The following is a 20,682-nucleotide window of genomic DNA, read 5'->3' as shown; positions in this document are numbered from 1 at the left end:
TTGTTGTCCACTCGTAGAACATATTTCTGACTAGTGGAGTGTTACAAGATTGTGTTTGGTTTGTCCCATCTTGATTTTGAGGAATATTTTGAATTCGCAAAAGTCAATTCCACTAGAGCCAACCCCTCATATAAACTTTTTCTAAAATCAGCCTGAATCAACTGTTTTAAACATTCATTTTTTGTTAGAGTGATTAGAGATTGGAACAGTTTAGCTAATTAAGAGCATTGTTGAAGCGGGAAACTTGAACTTTTTAAATAAGACTTAAATCATTTTTAAAACTATGAATTAATTTTTTTTTCATAATATTTATATTTTTGTTCTGTATATAGTTATAGATATTTTTTTTTCAGGAAAGTTTTATTATAGGGTTAACCTCTAAACTTCCCTTTTCAAATTTTATCTATATAAATTTGAATAAACATTTATGTCAATCTGTAAGCCCTAGATGATATATTTACAGGTAAACTTTGGCTTGTTGAATTCTTTCTAACGCAAACTTTGAAATTCTCTTTTTCATCCATGTATCATGTTGTGTACCGCTTTAAAATTAACAAAAAAAACTTAATTCGGAGGATTAATTTCACGTAACAAAATCTGCTGATTTTTATTGCGTTTTTCAACTAAAATCGTTTGCTCGCATCTCAAAAAAGTAGTAGGTATATTGGTTTCTTGGTTTTCGGTAAACTCGAGAAAATAATTGTAGGCTTCCAAACAGTATAAGATGGTTATCAAAATTTCCTGAGAACTCTCAATGACTCTTACCCTCCAAAGATAAAAGGCGTGTTAATAACGAGTTAAATTAGTTAAGTTAGAGGCCTTCAATAAACTGAAACATGTCCAAATAAAGCTTTGAATTGTTTATTCCCATTCAATCAGAATTGCGCTTTGAATAATTGTTACCCATAGATCAGACTATCAACTTAACACTTTAAAACTCTTTACATTCATTGCGATCGGGGTTTTTCTTACAAGCAATATAATTCCTTATATGCTCCTCTAAGTACCCCAAGGGATATTCCCCCTGGCGTAACACCTCGTAATGAAAATCCTTCAAGTTGAAATCTCGACCTAGCCCTCTCTCGGCTATGCTCCTGACGCGGGAGATTTCCATTTGACCAAACACGTAGCTGGCTACAAATCCTGGTAGGGCTTGTGATCTCAAGATGTCTTTTTGTGCTAGGTCCGTATCATGTTCCCAGGCGTAAAGCTTGTACAGATGCAGTGCATTAGAAGTTGTCTTCTTGTAATAGTTTAGATCGATGTCAACAATGATGCGAAGAGCGGCCAAAATCTGTTGACAAACGTAAGAAATGCCTCATGGAGTTCTGTTTTTCGAATGGAATGCAAAAAGAATATTTTCCGGTCTAAATATGTTTAAGTCGGTACGTTGGGTTGGACTAAGGGAGTTCTTGACGGCTCTAATCATTACATAGGACCATGGAAAATTGAATGGGCAGTATCTTACAATGCGCTATAGCTATAGGTCAACACAGGTCTTTCAAATAATTAAACAACAGCGCACGCTTCTCGAGGGCCTTCGTATTTGTTTTTCATCCATGTTTCTCTCAAAAGTTTCATTGAAACCATGGTAGGGAAATAAGCTTATTTCACAACTCAACAAATAGACCGCATGGACTCATGGCAACAACTTCATTATTTAGGCTGTTAAGATCGTAGGTCAGATTCACTCTCTCCATTCAAAGTGTTCAATATTTCTCCGGAAGACTGACTTCAGAGTCCTCCAAACTTGGAGACACAGCTTTGTCGTATCTTCCTTACCCCCTTTCATTTATGAACCTCTCTCTTTGCGTTCCCAAAATTACCTGGTAGTAGAGCATGCCATACTTCTGTAGCAACACTTCTTTGTCTGATGTATCTGAATAAAGATTCGAATCTCGAGGCAGCAATTCGTATTCAATGTAAGTTGTCCAGCCCTCGGTGAACCCTGGGAAGAAGTTACTGGCTCCCAACCAATGAATCGGATCTTTGCAGCTGTCCTGAAAATACTCCGTGTAACTCTGAACCTTCAGAGGTAAATAGTGTGTCATTAAGGAAGAAGTTGACGGCTACTAGCCAATGAATGACATCTTTGCAGCTGTCTTCAAAATACTTAGTATAACTCTGAACGTATCGAGTTCAAGCACAGATGTTTGATTCTGATCATTTTAGAAAAAACGCGAAAAAATCTCAAGTGTAGCTTTGTTGGAAACCGCGCCTAGATTTAACAATTACAAGCGCCTGAGTACACGCAGGTATGCGTCTAATAAAATTATATTCTACTCAATTTTCTTATGGTGTGTATCTCAGTTACTATGCTGAAAGACAAAAGGTAGAGAAGTTGTTAGAAAGATTCCACTCAAGTCAATAACAAGCTAAACATAACCAACCTCCAGTTGGTGTCCAGGAAGTTGTTCGTGGGCTGTTGTGGTATATTCCGTCCATTTTGGACCAAAATTGTCCATAAAAAATGGCAGATATTGTTTGCTTTTGTCTGTGCAATCCTTGGATCCAACACCGAAGGCATGATAGCTGACAAAAGGATGGAAATCTCCAGTGACCTCCAATGAACAGGCAGGGACGGTTTTCTTATGACCACTGCTATGAAAGAGTGGGTTGATGACTGGTTTTACTTTTGTTTTCATGACCTGCAATGGCAAAGATTGTTACGAGGTGAAAGTAAAGGACTGTTCGGTAAAAGTACTAGTATGTCCAAGCAGACAAAAAATGAATTTGATTTTATCACCTTTGGCTCTTTAAATGGAAGCAGTTGACTCGGACTTGGAAAAAGCTAATACACCTTTCATTCTAATGGTTAACAAAGAAGTATGAGGAATTATTGACATCTGATACATTTAGCGACTATTGGAGGTAAGTCTACAGTTCCTAAATAACGTGAAAATGATATTTGTGAGTTAAATTAAGGAATGTGTGCCCTAGAAACTGCACAGTTAAAATATATCACCTTCCATAGGACTCTTGACGATAAAATTAGAGAAAACACGCTATTTTTCAGTATCATCTTCACAAAATGTTTCGGGCGAAAAAAAATGAAAAATTGCCAGGTTAATATACGCGTCTTAGACCACGAAGTAGTAAATAAACAATAACTATACTTACATTGTAAGTGTTTTTAATCCACGATTGCAAAGCTTTCCACCGCTCGGGGCAATGGGCCTGCGCACTTGCTGTGTCATGGCACTTAACGAAGGCGTCGTCACCACTCTCGCTGCTAGGAAACGCCTGACTGTTGAACCACTGATCCGAATTCCGTAGCACTTTTTTGAACTTGCTGATAGCGACATTTTTATCCTGCTCCTTTGTGTACAACTTGGCAAGATTGACAACCTGTGGAAAAAACGAGAATAGCCGCAGTTGGTCAGGTAAGGAGACACTAATTATTGAGTCAATCAATTATCATGATCACTGGTCTCTAAATCAGTGCTGCTAATCAAACAGATCATTCGTGGGTTTGAATCCATCGGTCTCTCATCGACGTGTATATCATTCTTTCAACCTTTCAATCTGCCACTCTGTCGTTGACAAAGTCAGCCTGTCAATCTGACGCTTTGTCGCCGGCAAATGAATTCGCAAATATGTCTATCTGACAATCTGTCAGTCTTTGAGTCCGACGGTCAGTTTGTCGTTTGGTCTGTCAGTCTCCGAGTTTGTAGATCTGTCGGCCAGCCGGTTTGTCAGTCTTTCGGTCTGTTGGTCTATCGGTTTGTCGGTCTGTGTGTCTGACAGATCCCTGTCACGGTCTGTCATTCTGTAATTTTGTTACATTGCTCGGTATGTCAATCCATCACTCGGTCAGCCTATAAAACTACCAGTCTTTCATTCTTTTAAAGGGTTTATCTACTCCCCCCCACCCCACCCCCGCATACGATGATGAAGTGATATATATATATATCCTCAAGATATCAGTTTCCCTCATACCTTTCTATACAGCTCGGATAGCCTCCCCACAGCTTTAGTCCTGAACTGTGCTGGCGAAACGTCCATTGTAGTAAAGAACCTCACGAGCCTCTGATATGTCCTTGCACCACTCAGTCTTCGCCCGTTGGGAAGTTTTTGAAGAGTCTTTTCCTTCCTGAAGTAACGGAGTGGAAGAGTGCCCAAGCCACTTAACACTTCTTCTTGGTTGGGGCAGTTACACAAGTATTCATTCTCAAGGTACCTAACGTGGAAATTGGAAACACGGCTAGAAGCGTCTACGGCTTAACATTGTTGATCACAAGGGGATGAAATAAACCATGTTTTCGCAAATGGTTTAGCTCCTACGTTTTATAACATGATTTCAGCTCCTAGCGGGAATTTTGTGTGAGGGTTTAGGAAACAAACAAAAAAAGTAACGCAGTACAAAAGCTAGTCAGGAGTGACAAGGGCAACTATGACAGGAAGTTAATGGCGACATACAGCAACTGCTTGAAGGGCGAGAAAAACGCGATTAACTAAGTCGCGATTACTTTCAGTTTCGCTATAAATTGATTGGTAGACTTGTAGCAAAGTGCAACATAGCAAAACAAACTTACGATTTCAAGGAAGTTGTGTTCATGGTCCAAGGGTCGAAAGAACCATATATAGTTGCAAAACCCTTACTTTATCATACGAGTAACAGGTACTCCGATGTTCTGCAGTATAGAATCCTTGAAGTATTCCTCCACAGTCTTCTGGTGCTTTGCGGTCCAAGCATCTTTCATGGCCTTTGTGAGACTTCCGAAGAAGCTCGATTTCAGAAGAGTCTTTGCAAACTCTTGATCATAAATTCCTTACAAAGAAGAAAAAAGGAAACCGTTTAGTGACATTTTACTGTTTACTCAGTGCAGCAGACTTCCTATGCTAAATATACAACAATTCACCCAAAGAAATACTGAGCGATACCACAAACTAAAGTGTTTAGTTAGGTCTGTTGTCTGTCGACATACGAAAAAAAGTGAGCAGTTTCTATTGGAATCATTTTGGAGGAGTGCCTTTTTTCCTAAATGTAAAATATAGAATAGATACTGCTTGGACTCAAAGAGTAGGTACGACTTTTTTTTCTGTATAAATTATTTGATCGGGCAGTATTATTGATTTGAATGGCTTCGGTGATGCAAAGCACTAAAAGTGAGCCGATACCAACCTTCGTCTGTTTCCATTCCTTTGTAGTTTTGGTTCTTGAGAACATGTACACCCACTTTACAAGCTTTGAAGGGTCTTACATACCCGGTGCGGACTCCAAGTTTCCAATTCTCCACGTATCTATCAAATATTGCACTGTATTTTTCGATAAGTCCCCTCAATGTCTCTAAATCAGCCACTTTAGTTGGTTTGAAATGAGGCAAAGCACTATTTAGGTTTTGAAACACACTGCAAACAGGCTCCCAGCAGAGCAGGTTCGGTCCTAAAAGCCAGTCCCCGCTGTAGTAGTCCTTGTTGTATGGACTCCAGCCGTAGTTATTCAATAGAATGGCACTTGCCATATGAACAGCCTTACGCTCTCTCAGCTTCAATAACTTTTTGTCTATTTTCAGAGCCTTCAGCTCTCCATATAACGCCATGGCTTCATCAGTCCTTCTCTTGATAGAATTCGGGCTTGGATCGTAAGGCTGAAAATGATTTCGGATATTTTCGGGTGATTTCGGACTCATTTCGTGAATCTTCTCAGGGTGAAGCTGTTGAAAGTAGACACGTTTCACTTTATCCAGGATGGCGGCAAGACCACTTCGGGTGGACTCCGCTGATGGGAGGCATTTCGGCTCAAGAGAGGAAGTAACTGCGGCGTCTAAATTCAAAACGCGTTTTTCATCAAGCGTAGTTAAGCACAAGGCAAGCACGAGGTGAACACGAGGCGAACACGAGGCGAGCGCGAGGCGAAAGCGAAGGGCGAGTCTCGCCTAAAGAAAGGAGTGCGAAAAAAATAGTGCTTCCCTCGTACAGTCTCCAAACGCCTGTAAACACACACACACACACACACACACACACACACACACACACACACACACACACACACTCTACACTGGGTTAGAATTTGGGATTCGCGACTCGGAATCTTGAATGAGGGTCTCGACCAGTCATGGAGAGCATAACACCGACAGCAGATCATCAAAAAAAAAAAACCTGTAAAACAAAATAAACTTAGACAAAGCCTCGTGCCTGGGTTCTGAAACAAGCTTGTTTTTGATGTGGAACAACTAAGGCGGTTCTATTATCTGAACTTCCTTATAACTGCAGCGTGCGCGTGGAGAGCTAAGGATTTAACTGAAAAATATTCAAAAGCTAAAGGACATAACAAAAAAGTCTTATAAACGACAATAAATAATTTGCCACCTTCATCGATCAGTTTAGTTTCATGAACAAATTTAGACCAGTCGTATATTTGCTTGCTGCAAAAGCACGGCCGGAAAGCAGCGGACGCATATTGCATGGAATCTATCTTTCTTATGAATTGCAATTACCTGTCACAACTGCAAACAGGAGGACTTTTAAACAAAAAAGACGAAGAAGCCACATTTTTGGAATGACCTGAAAGAGATGAGATGCAAAAAGTGAGGGACATACAGGAGGGTGCTGATCGGGTTAACAGTTAACTGACAATTGGCCCAAAAATTAGTAGTTAACTGATAAATGAAAAGTTAACAGGTAAGTGACATTCTCTTATTTTACTGAATATGATTGTTGTTATTGATAAAAGCAACAAAGTTTTTTCCTAGCAGCGATGCTATCTCGCGACATTTACCTGTCCCGCTTTGTGACCCAGTGAAATATTTATTGAATCAGGCAAATTAGTTGTCACGCTACGTGACCCAGTGACATCGTACAAAGCACAAAGGAGTGTTGACTTTGATCTCCGCGATGGCGTCGAGTGGCGTGGTCAAAGTTATTCTGAGTTATTCTGATGGCCAAGGAACGGCATTCGAACGACACAGAGGTCGCGTACCATTTGACATGGATAAGCACAATACAATGGAGAAAGCTTGTAGACATTTAATCGACTTTATAGGAATTAAAGAACAAGTGGTTTTTACTGTACAGGTGATCAGAAATCTTACTCATTTAATGTAAAAGGGCTCGCTACTATGGTAGCAAACTATGGAACTCCCTCCCCAACACGACCAGGTCACTGCCAACAATTGATACTGACTGCTGTCCATTCTGTAAATAATTGTAAATGTTTATCCTATTGTATCAATTACTTAATTGTATATATTGTGCCTTATGTATTTATCTTGTTCTCCATAACTATTTCATTTTATTTGCTATTTATTTTCTCGGAGGTATTAGCATTTTCTTTTGCTATTTTAAATTCGAGATGAAATAAAGGCTTGTTATTATTGTTTTGTTGTTCGGACTCGGCGCGCTTGATTTAAAGTTGTTCAGATTAGAAAAGATCGAAAGAAAGGCTGAAAATTTTGCAATTGTAAAAAAAGGCTCAGCTGGAAATGGAGCTGCCCCTTTTGCTGGGAAGTGCAATATGTGAGCTAATTTTTGTTTTGTCCTTTTGTTTAGAATCTTGTCGAGCAAGCGAGCATTGATTGACCACACGAGCCCGTTTGCATTAGATGAGTAAGATTTCTGAGTACAGTAAAACCTGTACTAAGCACACCCCATAGTAACTGGACACAAGCATCAATAGGTTTCGATTTCTTCCTTCTCGTACTCTCTGTGTACGAACCTGTACCAAGCGGACATCTCAATGATTTTTATCACGCTTTTGGAAGCCATGGAGTGTTTGTATGAGAATCTAGGGAGGGACGGACCAGAGGAAAACAAATTCCCGCGAACGATTTTTTTAAAGACACACTTGACTGCAAGATTTTTTTTCTTCCGTTGCATGAAATTTTTTTTAGGCATAAACGTTTGTAGGATTTATTTAGACAAGTTTCTCTTACAGGGATTTTTTTGGAGAAAAGTCGCCGCCCCGCTCCCCCCCCCCCCGGTTATTTCTAATGGTCCGTCACCCGCAGGTGAGACCATCAAATTTTGTCGGAAGATCCCAATAACTTATTACTTATTGTTTTTAAATGGACTTTTTCCAAAAGTTAATCGACGTTTGATTCTCATACAAACGACGTAATTTCTCACGCGGTTGCCTACATTATTATTAGTAGTATTATTATTGAAAATATTGAATTTTGTTTTCATGTCTGCAGTACAGGTCATGTAGGAAAGTCAAGAAGGACTTCAAATGAAACTTCTGTTAGAAAGAAAAGAAAGAGGAGAAAGGAGGCCGAAGAAGATCGTGAAATGATAAAAGACCTGGCCACCGAAAGAAGTACAATCAGAAATGAGAGACAAAAAGAAGTTCTGGTTCTCTTGAATGAAGATAAATAATTACATTATTTCCTTCAATGTCTGTTCCTTATAACTCATATTAGGGGTGAAGGTTATGTAAATTCACATAATTTATACCTTGGTTTTAGGAGAGTCCGACCCCCAAAACTGATTGGCGTGCTGAAAGAAAGAAAATTCGGGTTATGATGCAATATTTTTCGCTGTTAGTTAAATGAAAGTTAAAAGTTAACTTAAAGTAATAGTTAACTGACAGTTGGCCAACAAAGTAGTTGTTAACTGACAATTGACCGAAAAATTAGTAGTTAACTTATAACTGGGTACCCCCATTAGCACCCTCATACAATCCGTACGTCCAACCTATAAGAACGCTTATGAATCCATGGTTGCTAAAAAAGTATTCGCTAGTTTCCAGTCTTAAAATAGTCAGTTTGAACTGATGAATAACTGTTCAAAAATGTAACAACATTCTTAAAACAACTAAGAGGATATCAAAGAGTTTCATACCGTTATATCTTATATAGAAAATGTATTTTTTTTTTTCGACTACATGGATTTCATCTTACTGCTTGCCTTTTCGGTTTATTTCTATAATTCCCCATTGAGAGGCCGAAATATTTCTTTTCAAAGATTGAGAATAATAACTTAATTCACATAGACCCTTTTCGACATCTTCTTAGTTTACCAACCGATATGATGTCTTGTCCTCTCTGTCAGACGCCCACGGAAGCTTGAAAGTTTAATAACAAATTCAGATGCTTGTAAGCCTTTATGTCAGTAAGAATATGCTCTGATAAAAGTGACACCTAGACCAGTTGCCCGAAAATTGGTGCCTTAGGCATCTCATCCAATCACATGCGTCAGTTTTTCATGTACCTGTGAGCAGATTCCGAGGGAATCAATCAATTCATGAGTGACATTCGAGGTTTCGTATACATTTGAAAACATGTAGCTTTGAAAGCCTATTTGCCGAAAAGGTCAACCATAAAAAAGGGAGCGTCAATCATCTTAACAATGTCATACTTCTAAGATCTCTCCCATCGAACACTCCAATACCAATCAGATTGGTTATTCCTTTTTACCGGCGTTTACCCCGACTGAAAATCGCTTATTTCAGTTTTTAACTCAAAGAAAGAGAAACACTTCCAGTTTCTGAAAAAATAGTAATGTACTGGTCTCGTTACAAATTATTATACTTATCGTTTATTAAACACACTAAAACCGTAGCTGCAAAGTTGTGGGCATTATATTTCATAACTTCTATACCAGAAAACCGCTTACTTTCTATTCAAAATTCCCAAGTCGTTGCGTGACTCTCGACAGGGACTGTGTTCTAAACTTAGCTGTGGGATATGTGATTGGTCCATTCAAATCATGTGACATAAGAATTTGGCGGGGAATACGCACGCCATCTTGTTCTGATTGTGTCAGCTTGGAGCTTGTGTTCACCACGAGGGAAAATTTGATTTCACTTCTTGCAATGGCTGGGTCACCAAAGGAAAATGGTACGATTGTAGTAATATTTGGAGATAATTTTGCGAAGGTAAAGGTTTGATGTGAGTTTTTTGTTTCTCTCCTAAGAACCTTTCGACGATGCTGTTGAAGAAAGAATAATCAATGAAGAATACAAAATCTGGAAAAAGAATACACCATTTTTGTACGATTTAGTCATGACACATGCCTTGGAATGGCCAAGCCTTACAGTTCAGTGGCTACCGGACGTTACTAAGTAAGTGGATGCTGGTAAATTTACCATAGAAACTTGTGGACAGATTGCAATCCCAGAGTATGAGTTAAAATTAAGGTATTTTTTAAAGTTTAGTCTGTACCATCAGTATTGCTCACATCGACTGTGCTTTATGAATCAAACCTTGAAAAAAAAAGAGAGAAATCGTGTATGCTATATAAGCGAGTGATTTCTCTCACTCCGGGAACTTAACTTGTAATTTCTTTTTTCAACATTTCAAGCCCGAAATGATTCATTTTATTCGTCCATGTAGACTTTGTGGACGACTCCAGTCGATGTGAGATTGGGCAATTTCTTTGTAAACGAAACAGTTTTGGAGTGGGTAGACTCTTAGCTAAGCAACAAATCATTGTATTTTCTGGAAAGTCATGCCCGCTTTCGTACCATAGTTTGTTCGCTAATTGTTTAAAACGTATACTTTCATTTCCGGTGTGATATACTGGTTCGACTGTTCAGGGGACAGTAATACAAAATGACAAGGTACTCTTAACGCTCTCACTGAAAGAGTCTCTATAAACATGATTTTTTTGGTAGATTCGCATTTACTACAAGCAATTTAGAACTTTGTGCATGATCTCACAGCCGCTCCTTTGCAATCACGTTAGAGAGAATTCTCAAAAGTTGTGCAAACCCTAAGCTGTGTCTCAGGTTAGCATAACTGCTCTAAATTCCCTTCCCCTTCCCCCTTCCCTTTGAGTTCTGATAAAAGAGGTTACAAATTTAACTCCCAGAAGTGATTAACATGTAACTTCTCCCTGTGATATCTATAGGTTATCTAGCAAACAGGTAATGAGAATACTTACAAGGTAGAAGTTACAATGAATATATGAAGTTCATATATTTTGAACTGCGGTATTATAGATACGTATGATGCACGATCCTCGCAGTAGAGAGTGCTATTTATGTAATAGCGAAAATCAGACCTGAAAATAATCAGGCCTGTACAGGATTCGAACCACTGACCTCTGCGATACTAGTGCAGCGCTCTACCAATTGAGCTAACAAGCCAACTGGGAGCAGGCCGTTAAGTTGATTCGTAATAAACCCGTGATGATAAATCAGATACAATGAATATATGAAGTTCATATATTTTGAACTGCGGTATTATAGATATGCATGATGCACGATCCTAGCAGTAGAGAGTGCTATTTATGCAATAGTGAAAATCAGACCTGAAAAAGTCACATTTACTACAATCATAGAAGTAGGTAGAAGTTGTTATCGTGGTCGAACACCAATTCTCATAACTAATTTACAAGAAAATGTGTAGCAGCTTGAGGGGAGAATTAACAATTAAGTCTTGGGAGTTCAAGGCTGTGCTCTAAAAAAATTTTCAGGGAGCCCTTCAGGCTCCCAACCATTCCAGCTAGGGTGCCCAGTTCTCCAAGTTGGTCGCCCAAAAATAAATAAATTAATTAATCAATCAACCAAGCAATTAATATTAATTTATTTCATGTTTTAATCAGTTAATATTTAATCAAACCATAAACTTCATTAATTCAAGCTGTTTAGAAAGCATTTAACTTTTGGTGTTGCTGTTTACCATTATATAATACACTGTCAGATAACTTCTGGCTTCCTTTTCGGCACAAACGAGTTTGACTCGCAGTTAATGGATTCATCTCCTAATAAAAATTATGTTGTCACAGCGTTAGTGATCTTTAAGCTCACCATTCTACAGCTTGAGTCATCTGTGAAGCAAGGTGATTTTATGCAAAGCAATAGGCCAAATGACCGAAATAAAATACCTCCCGCATTAAGAGATTTTCAGTAAAAATTTCCTTGTTCTTCCATTTTTTGTAAGAGAAGTGAGGGGCAAAATGAAAAAGAAAAAGCCGTACATATTGCAACTGACTAAATGTGGAGAGCTGAAATTTTCAGAAAGTCGACAAAAAATTTACTGGATATTTACCAATACAATTAAAAAGTGAAATGTTTTTATTTTTTTCTAACACTTGCAGGAAAACTGTGGGATTGTGGAATAGCTACATTTTAAATCTTTTTCTGAAAATTAAAATTTCCACACCACATGACAGAGTGTGTTGCTATTTTTAGTGGTGAGCTTGTGTTATTTTTCAAAATGGCAATTGTGTTTCTTTGGATATTTTAAAACCGCTTAGAACTTTCATTCGAAAGCACCAAAGTAAAGAAGTCTAAATATGAAATCGTTATAAACTCAGTTCTCGCAAAATCTTCCTAAAGAAGTTGCAAGTCACTTCTCACAGCGATCGATAAACACCTAATAACAAAGCTGGCTCGCTGGAAATTTGCATATAGAAAGAATCTTAGTTTGAAAGAAAGATAAACGCCCTACACTTTTCAAATCCATCGAAACACTGAAATAAATCAGACATTGATCATCTCAAGGAAAATTGCGGTGTTCAACACATATTTTTGCAATATCCGTGCGGTTTATCACGTGTGAAGTGACAGAACTATTGTTTCAACAATTATTATTTGGGTTCATGCGAAATCATGTGGAACGAAACGTAACAGTTACTTTTAAATCTTCAAACATGAACAATTTGGCTACGTGTCACGCAAAAGAATATTTTTTCTGCTAGTAACGCTTATAAATCAACCAAATGAAAATGTAGCAGTCAATCGCCAGATTTACCTTAGAGGCGAATGCTGCACAAGAGGCCAGGTGCCGGGCTGGGAGACCGGAATATTTTTTCAGCCGCCCAGGACCAAATGTTAGTCGCCTGAGGCGACGGGGCGCTGCTAGAGCACAGCCTTGGAGTTGAAGAATTAAACATGGTTCCATTGATTGAATTTAAGTAAAACTGTGTCTTTAACTGTTTTACTTGCAGGCCAGATGGAAAAGACTACTCAGTACATAGAATCATTCTTGGAACTCACACGTATGTCAAACATTTTTTGTCAAACGTATTTTTTATCAAACATATTTTTTGTCCTAAACATATCTCCTAGCAGTCTAGAGTACAGTTAAACTCAACACTAACTTGATAACTGCTGGATCTCAACTGCTAAATTTACTTCCCATGACTTACCATAAGTCCAATTTTTAGGTCAGATGAACAGAATCACCTAGTCATAGCAAGTGTACAAGTCCCCAATGATGATTCTCAGCTGGACACAAGCCATTACGACAGTGAAAAGGGAGGTGAATTACCAACTTTACCGCTTTCACCTATAATTATCTTATCTTAGACATACTCTGGGCATACTCCTTTGATGGTTTTGTGTGTATAAGTATTACTTTGCAGTGTATTTCTGGAAATTTGTACTGTTCAATAATTGTAGGCAAAATGTTTTGAATTTTTAGGATGGTTATCCATCTCTTGTTTTTATGTTGTTTTTTATTGGGACTGAGATGCCAATTAGGGCTTGACACTAACTTTTCAACTCACAAGCCAAGTGGCTAGTGACATTGTAGATGTTATGACAATTACAGTTTGTTTACTGGCCAAACTGACTAGTGGAAATTGAAAACCACCAGCCAAAACTGAACTTCTACCAATCTGTGGCTGGTGGGCTATCATTAATGTTGAGCCCTGACTATCAGTGCTAGCCTGTTTTCATGTAGTTTTTCCAAAGAAAGCATAAAGTAATCAAGGAAGGTGATACACTCTAACATCCACATGCATATTCTCTACACTGTTCTCTATACATTTCACAAGGTGCTGACAAGAAGAATTTGTTTAACAATCAAGAGCTTCTATTGGGGGTGATAATTTACTTTACTCTCTTAACCCTCGTGTGTGATTCAGGGGTGAAATTGTAAGAAGGAATTGGATGATAGACACACTCTCAGTGGCTAATGACAACTTTGATGTTACAACAACTTTGGTTTGTTCACTAGCCAAACTGGCTGGACAGGTGGAAATCGAAAAACCACTAAAATTGAATTTCTTTTAGTCTGTGGCTAGTCTGTTAATGTCGCGCCTTGAAGGAAATGAGTAGAGAACAGCACAGAGAACTAGCATACTGATGTTAGGGTAGGAAGGGCCAAGCAAAGAAGTTTTGGAGATCTAAACATCATCTGGAAGTTTGGCTTTCATTTTCGTGGTGCTTATTGTGTATCATTTATCTATGCCATTTTGTTAAAGTGCAGAAACAAAGGCTTAGAAGTTTTTTGTTTAATGTTAAAGCACAGGAGAAGTGTTGTATTATATTTCCCTTTACCATCATGAGTAAATATGTTATTTCTTAACTTCCCCTCTCTTCCACAGAGTTTGGAGGATTCGGTTCTGTTACTGGTAAAATAGACATTGAGATCAAAATCAACCATGAAGGTGAAGTGAACAGGTAAGTCATTAAATGCAGTCACATCTATTTTGCTGTTTTGTTCGATCTTAAGAAAATTGTAACTGGTTTTGATTGAAACACATTTTACAGAGGTTTTTTGTTTTTTTTTTTTTTTTTTTTTTTTTTTTTTTACTGTTTTCTATTTTTTTATTTCAGAGCACGGTATATGCCACAAAATCCTTGTATTATAGCAACAAAGACTCCAACAGCAGATGTGCTTGTGTTTGACTACACGAAGCACCCCTCTAAACCAGGTATGAATCCTCTTCAAGTTAGGTAAGCTTTAGTTATATGCTGGTTTCATCAAAAATATTGAGAATTTAAGGGAAATTTAGCATACAGGCTGTAACAGAAGGTTGGAGACTCGATCTTAAAATAAGAGAAACATGACTGCCTTGCATAAATTACATTGTATTTCTGATGCATTTATTGATTGATAATTTACTGCTGTCAGGCCTAAGACTAAGTGTGAATTTGATTTCGGTAGCATATTCATGGTAAAACATTCCTTTCTTTTTGTGGCCTTAATTTGTGAGTCAGGGGTGCCCTTGTGAGAAGAAATTAGATACAGCATGGTCACTATTGGGGTCAAATGGTTTAAATTTTGAGTTTGGTATTTCCCTTACAGATCCAAGTGGCGAGTGCCGTCCAGATATCAGACTCAAAGGTCATACTAAAGAAGGTTATGGCTTGTCTTGGAATCCCAACCTTAATGGGAATCTGTTGAGTGCATCTGATGATTACGTGAGTCTTTGCAAAAGAGCTGTAGCAAGCAAAGTCATGTGAAGTCAAATAACTCTTTTTGTTGTTTGGTCTATTTATGGAATTTTTTATCTCCTCAACAGACTGTTTGTCTCTGGGATATCAGCAATATAGCCAAGGTAATTAAACTCTAAATTACCCAAGTTTTTTTGCTTTTTATATGGAAAGTAGCTCACTGAATGACTGGCTGCTTCTCTTACAGCCAGACTTAGTTGTTATGTGTTATCTCTGAGAATATTCTTATCCCTTTTCGAAAAAAAAAGGAATTTGATTTCCAGAAATTCAAGCAGCCCCCATCTTCTTACTCTTTGAGAGTTTTAATAGCTTTACACTGTTTCACAGATTTTAAGCAACATTGTTTGGGGTAGTTATGGATAGTTTTGACTGCAGAATGCTCTTTAGATTTATTTCTAACCAGCTGGATCTGTGTCTAACCAGGAAGCAAAACAAATGGAAGCCCAGCGGATATTCACTGGCCACACAGCAGTTGTTGAGGTACAGTGCAATTATGTTACTTTAAATCAGTCATCTGTATGATTAGCAACCCACAACTGAACTTGCTGAAAATTTTTGGATCTAAGTTGGAGTCCTAACTGTTACCGTAACTTTTTTGTGGAGACACTGTTCATCATGAAGAAAGAAAAGTAATAGCTTTGAATCTCTTTTAGAACGATATTATAAAAGCTGGGTTGATATCAATTGTATTATCAGTGTCCATGTATATGTTTATGTTATAAGGATGGTGCAATACTTTTATTTAGACAAGTGTGGAACTACCATTCCACCAAGGAGAATTTCATAAAGCACTGTTCCTGGATGAAATATTCTTCTATTTCCAGAACTTCTCAGTTTAATGTTTGTTTGTGCAGGATGTGTCATGGCATCTTCTACATGAGAGTTTGTTTGGATCAGTTGCTGATGATCACAAACTTATGATGTGAGTACCCAAGAAAGAGAATTAAGAACACTGGAACTAGGAAAGAGGTTGTTTGAGTGGTACGGCATTAGTGGTCATCTGTTGCATGGGGATTTTTACTCATTGTTAAGTGAGCCAGCTCTGGGTTGAAAAATTATCCTTATACATGTAGTTAACAAAATTGCAGAAAAAAGCTAGAAAGGATTTAGGCTTCCATGCGATTTGAATCTGTGCCTTCAAGATACTAGTTGGTCACTAATGCATGCACCAACTGAGCTCTAGTGCCACTTGTTAGGAGGGAGGCAAATTTTAAAGAAGTCTTTTTTCTTGTTGAGTAATCTGATCACAATTGAATGAAATAAAAAATATTATGACTTACTGATTCAAATAAGATTCAAGTAAAGAAAAAAAATGCATAGAAAAAGCCTGACAAAATTCAGGCATTGATGGGATCTGAACATGTCTCCCAGACACAACATTTCTTTACCTTACTTGAATGTTATCCATAGATCAAAATATTCTTGTTTCATTTGATTATGACCAGAGCTATCATTGAGATAAAAACCTGCCTTAAAAACTTAATATGCATCAAAATTTACTTTAACTATGAATAATTCATATTTGTGACCCCTTATTAAATGCTGTTTGGTTCTACAGCTGGGATACTCGTTCAAATAACAGCTCCAAAGCAACGCACACAGTGGATGCACACACAGCTGAAGTGAGTGTAGTGATGTCTGTCTTTCTATGCACCAGGGCTTGACACTAAGGGTAGCCAACTAGCCACAGACTTGTAGAAATTCAGTTTTGGCCAGTGGCTCTCGATTTCCACAAGCCAGTTTGGCTAGTAAACAAAGTGAAAGTTTTGTAACCTCTAAGTTGTCACCAGCCACTTGGTTAGTAAGTTGAAAATTTAGTGTTGAGCTCTTTATACTGCAATGAAAAGCTACCTAAAATTTATTTTCCATTTTTCCAAATATCCTTTTCTAAAGCTGATTTTGTTTTGCTTGTTTTTGAATATTTTTGTAGGTAAATTGTCTGTCATTTAATCCATACAGTGAGTTTATTCTAGCTACAGGATCTGCAGACAAGGTGAAAACATTTGATGCTCTAATTTAAAGATGAAGAAGTTTATTGCAAATTAATATTTAGGATTTGTGGCTGATTTGTGCTCTGAAAGAGAGAGGGGTGTGATTTTCATAGTGCACCCAGAATAGCAAAATAAATTATTCAAACTGTAAAAAAAAAAAATCAAGAAAGGCTGCGTGCCTAATTCTAATTGTGAATAATGTATAGTTAATTAATTTTAATCTTACAATGTGATTGTTTTTCTCTCACAGATCTCTAGCCAAAACCTTGTGTAAATCTCTCAAAGCCTATGAAGAATTTTTAAACATTTTAAAGCAGTGCAGACTAAACAATTTTCCCTATACTTGTTAGAACTATTTTTGCTCTCTTTTATATTTTAGACTGTGGCATTATGGGATTTAAGAAATCTCAAACTTAAACTACACTCCTTTGAGTCGCACAAGGATGAAATATTCCAAGTCCAGTGGTCACCGCATAATGAAACAATCTTAGCTTCAAGTGGCACTGACAGAAGATTGCATGTCTGGGATCTGAGGTATAATGATAAATGTCTCCCTTTCCTACTGTTGTAAGAATTTAATCTACGGGTAAGTTGACAGGGCTTACTTGGGAGAAGGTCAGTGAAGCAGGCTGTTAGGTTGCTAGAGAATGAAGATAATCTTGAACAGGACTCTTCTGGGTGATAGATAGTAACATTTTGACAACTATAGTTAAAGTGTTCATCAGAGTCAAGGGCTCAGCTTTGATGGTGACAGCAGGAATGGTGTTTAAGTGTTAGTTACTGTTTGAAGGTGATTGTGATGTGATGTCCCTGGGGTTGTCAACCCTTTACACCCTGACATCAATATGCATATTCTCCATACTGTTCTCTGAATGTTTCCTAAGGTGCTGGCAAGGAGAATTTGTTTAACGATCAAAAGCTTCTTGTTACCTTAATATGTGATTCAGGGGTGTTATCTTGAAGAGAGATTCGATACTACTGTCACACTTAAGGGTCAAGTTAGACATACAAGTTACAGCCATCTGTAGCGGTCCTTTTTAGGACTTCATGAAAATCAAGCATGTGAAGATGAAATAATTTAATGTAATTAGAAAACATCCAAGCCCCAGATTGGACTTGAACCCACGACTCTCCGTGATCTAGTCGGATGCTCTAACCACTGAGCTACTGGAGACTCTATGGTGAGCAAGGGTCAATTTGTGGGTCTCGACTGGAACCGCACCGCGCGGCTACACAGTCAAGTATTGATCAGCGCCTATGAAACTCACTGACAGACTGCATGAAAATCATAAAGCTTATTACGTATTTCGCAGAATACATGAGATTATGTTGAAATCGAAAACTCAACCGTTTATTTTCACAAAATTAATGTTTCCATAATCAAACCAGTAAGGCAGGTTTTCTGCAAGCAGAAGGTACACTTTAGCAAGTGAAATTACAGTTCGCTTGAAATACAACAAAAACTTACAGCCTGTTTCAAACTTAGAGAGTCCAACAACGACAATTTACGGTAACAAAAACATGCTAGTACGAATACAACAGTTCTCTTCAAAGAGCACATGGTAGATTCCCCAGATGTCTACATCAAAATACTGGCATGCAATGGGAGCTACAAAGCTCTTGTGGATGATTGCATTTTGTGACTGACTGGTGCTCTCAGATTTAAAGTATTGATTGTAACCTCAAAAGAAAAAGATAGTTGTGAAGTTTGGCCAAGGGAAAGAATTGTTTGAACCCTTTGAAGTTGAAATGTTTTTAATTAGGGATAAGAAGTTCCTATGATATTTTTCTTTTAAAGCAAAATTGGTGAGGAACAGTCATCAGAGGATGCTGAAGATGGCCCCCCTGAGCTTCTGGTAAGAAGTACTCTTTATTATTATTCTTGTTGATGTTTCTGTCACCTTTGTCAGTCACACAGCCCTGCCAAAGGTCTGGCAAATGCATGAACAACCAGGACAATGAATTGTAATGATTTTGCAAAGGTACACTGTGTTACACCAGTGTTTCCAAGAGTTTATTTCAGTTTTAATCCTTGCTAAGGTTATTATGTATAGTTCCTTACTTTTGGTTTCTCTTCAAATGTTGTAGTTCATTCATGGTGGTCACACAGCCAAAATTTCAGACTTCTCTTGGAATGCTAATGAACCTTGGGTACTCTGCAGTGTCTCAGAGGACAACATCATGCAAGTGTGGCAGATGGTAGGTGTAACACAAAGCTACATGTACCTCTTTATATTGTTAATATTGATTAAGTACACATCAAATTATTGGTAAAAATTGCTTTAAATTGAGCAAGTAAGGTATTTTAGTAACCTGATACAACACTCAGGGTCTTAAAATAACTGAGGAGAATTTGCTACCTTTCTATAACATCAAGAAATGGATAGATATTCTAGTCTTCTCGGATAAGGACGAATAAACCGTAGGCCCTGTCTCCTGCAGGGTTAGGGGTAGGAGACGTTAATTTCCCACACACGAGATTACTGTGTGGTGGATGTCCTCCCCTGGGGTGGGATGGGTGGGTTTACTGGGCCTGCAGTAATTGGCGCAAGTTGTTGTGGTGTCCCTGCCTGTTGGCGAATCTAATAAACTGATAACATGATCGAAGGTGACCCAAGACTACCCCTGAGGCCAGTTCTCCAAAGGGTGGATCATGCTTTCCAATGGATAAATTGCTATCCAAGGAATAAGTATTAAGAAAAGTTACAGCACTATCCCTGGGTTACAGAGTTATCCAGTGAATAGTGTTGTCCACCCTTTGAACAACCAGAGCTTGCTGACCACATGAAGGTTCTACATAGACTGATGTTGGTCCTGTGGAGGGGTGGCTGTGGCGTTAATGACGTGACTTTTGTTACAAACCTAATCAGCATTCCATGTGTACAGTTGACTTTTGAACCACATCGAGTCATCTGAGTGGGTGGAATGCAAAATAGAAATGGCAAGATTTGATAATTAGCTAGCTTAAAACCGACTGGTTACAGATGTTATTGCAAGACCATTTCTTGTCAGATATTGATATCACTGTACATGAGAACTCACTTTCACACAGAACAAAGTTTCTCGTAAGGTGTCTGACATTAAATTCTTCAAGTTAAGATAAAGTGATTTTCCTGTAATTACAGTTTTTAACAAGCCTTGGTCAGTTTAACCCTTTGACCCCTGAATGTGACCAGCATCTAATTTTTACCAACGGCATTACCCCTGAATCACACTGGAAGGTCATAAGAATAAAGGAAATGATCACCAACTAAAGAAGCTCTTGATTGTTAAACAAATTCTCCTTGTCAGCACCTTAGGGAAATGTATAGAGAATAGTATTGGAAAATTCATTACTTGACGAGGGAATTCCGCATTAAATTGCACGCGAAAACCGATATCGCACGAGCAGAGAACAGGATCGATATCGCGTGCAAATTAATGCGGAATTCACGAGTGAAGTGATGAATTTTCCTTGAATTGCATAACTGAATAAAAATGAGAAAAAAAGGAAACAGCATTAAACCGCCTCCCGGTTAGCTCAATGGATAGAGCGCTCAGCTGGACTGTCGTGCGGGAGGTCGAGGGTTCGAGCCCCGGCCGGACCAACACTCAAGGTCTTAAAATAATTGAGAATGTGCT

The 20,682-nt window shown here is 38.1% G+C and overlaps 2 protein-coding genes across 2 annotated transcripts in view; one reads left to right on the top strand and one right to left on the bottom strand.

Moving 5' to 3' along the window:
* Nucleotides 1–845: 845 nt before the first annotated feature.
* LOC148725820 (uncharacterized) lies at nt 846–9,370 on the bottom strand. Its single transcript, XM_088729415.1, has 10 exons — nt 8,964–9,370; nt 8,395–8,436; nt 6,441–6,507; nt 5,126–5,767; nt 4,603–4,771; nt 3,940–4,180; nt 3,121–3,348; nt 2,391–2,648; nt 1,827–2,027; nt 846–1,294 (listed from the first exon to the last, which is right to left on the bottom strand). The coding sequence occupies exons 3-10, from the start codon at nt 6,493–6,495 to the stop codon at nt 932–934; spliced, it is 2,157 nt and encodes a 718-aa protein (XP_088585541.1). The 5' UTR covers nt 6,496–6,507; nt 8,395–8,436; nt 8,964–9,370; the 3' UTR covers nt 846–931.
* Nucleotides 9,371–9,667: 297 nt separating this feature from the next.
* Nucleotides 9,668–20,682, top strand: part of LOC111322543 (histone-binding protein RBBP7) — a 14,436-nt gene continuing 3,421 nt past the window's right edge. The window contains exons 1-15 of the mRNA XM_022925655.2: nt 9,668–9,779; nt 9,856–10,003; nt 12,835–12,885; nt 13,054–13,148; nt 14,218–14,293; nt 14,450–14,547; nt 14,922–15,037; nt 15,139–15,174; nt 15,494–15,550; nt 15,925–15,992; nt 16,629–16,692; nt 17,001–17,063; nt 17,441–17,595; nt 18,860–18,917; nt 19,150–19,260. Coding sequence (XP_022781390.1) covers nt 9,755–9,779; nt 9,856–10,003; nt 12,835–12,885; nt 13,054–13,148; nt 14,218–14,293; nt 14,450–14,547; nt 14,922–15,037; nt 15,139–15,174; nt 15,494–15,550; nt 15,925–15,992; nt 16,629–16,692; nt 17,001–17,063; nt 17,441–17,595; nt 18,860–18,917; nt 19,150–19,260 — 1,221 coding nt within the window. The 5' untranslated portion in view covers nt 9,668–9,754. The remainder of the gene's footprint in view (nt 9,780–9,855; nt 10,004–12,834; nt 12,886–13,053; nt 13,149–14,217; nt 14,294–14,449; nt 14,548–14,921; nt 15,038–15,138; nt 15,175–15,493; nt 15,551–15,924; nt 15,993–16,628; nt 16,693–17,000; nt 17,064–17,440; nt 17,596–18,859; nt 18,918–19,149; nt 19,261–20,682) is intronic.

The sequence above is a fragment of the Stylophora pistillata genome, chromosome 8 (assembly GCF_964205215.1).
Source record: "Stylophora pistillata chromosome 8, jaStyPist1.2, whole genome shotgun sequence".
In the NCBI taxonomy this organism is placed as follows: Eukaryota; Metazoa; Cnidaria; class Anthozoa; order Scleractinia; family Pocilloporidae; genus Stylophora; species Stylophora pistillata.
Note: the sequence above shows the minus strand (reverse complement) of the source record. Positions and strands in the feature narration are given on the sequence as shown.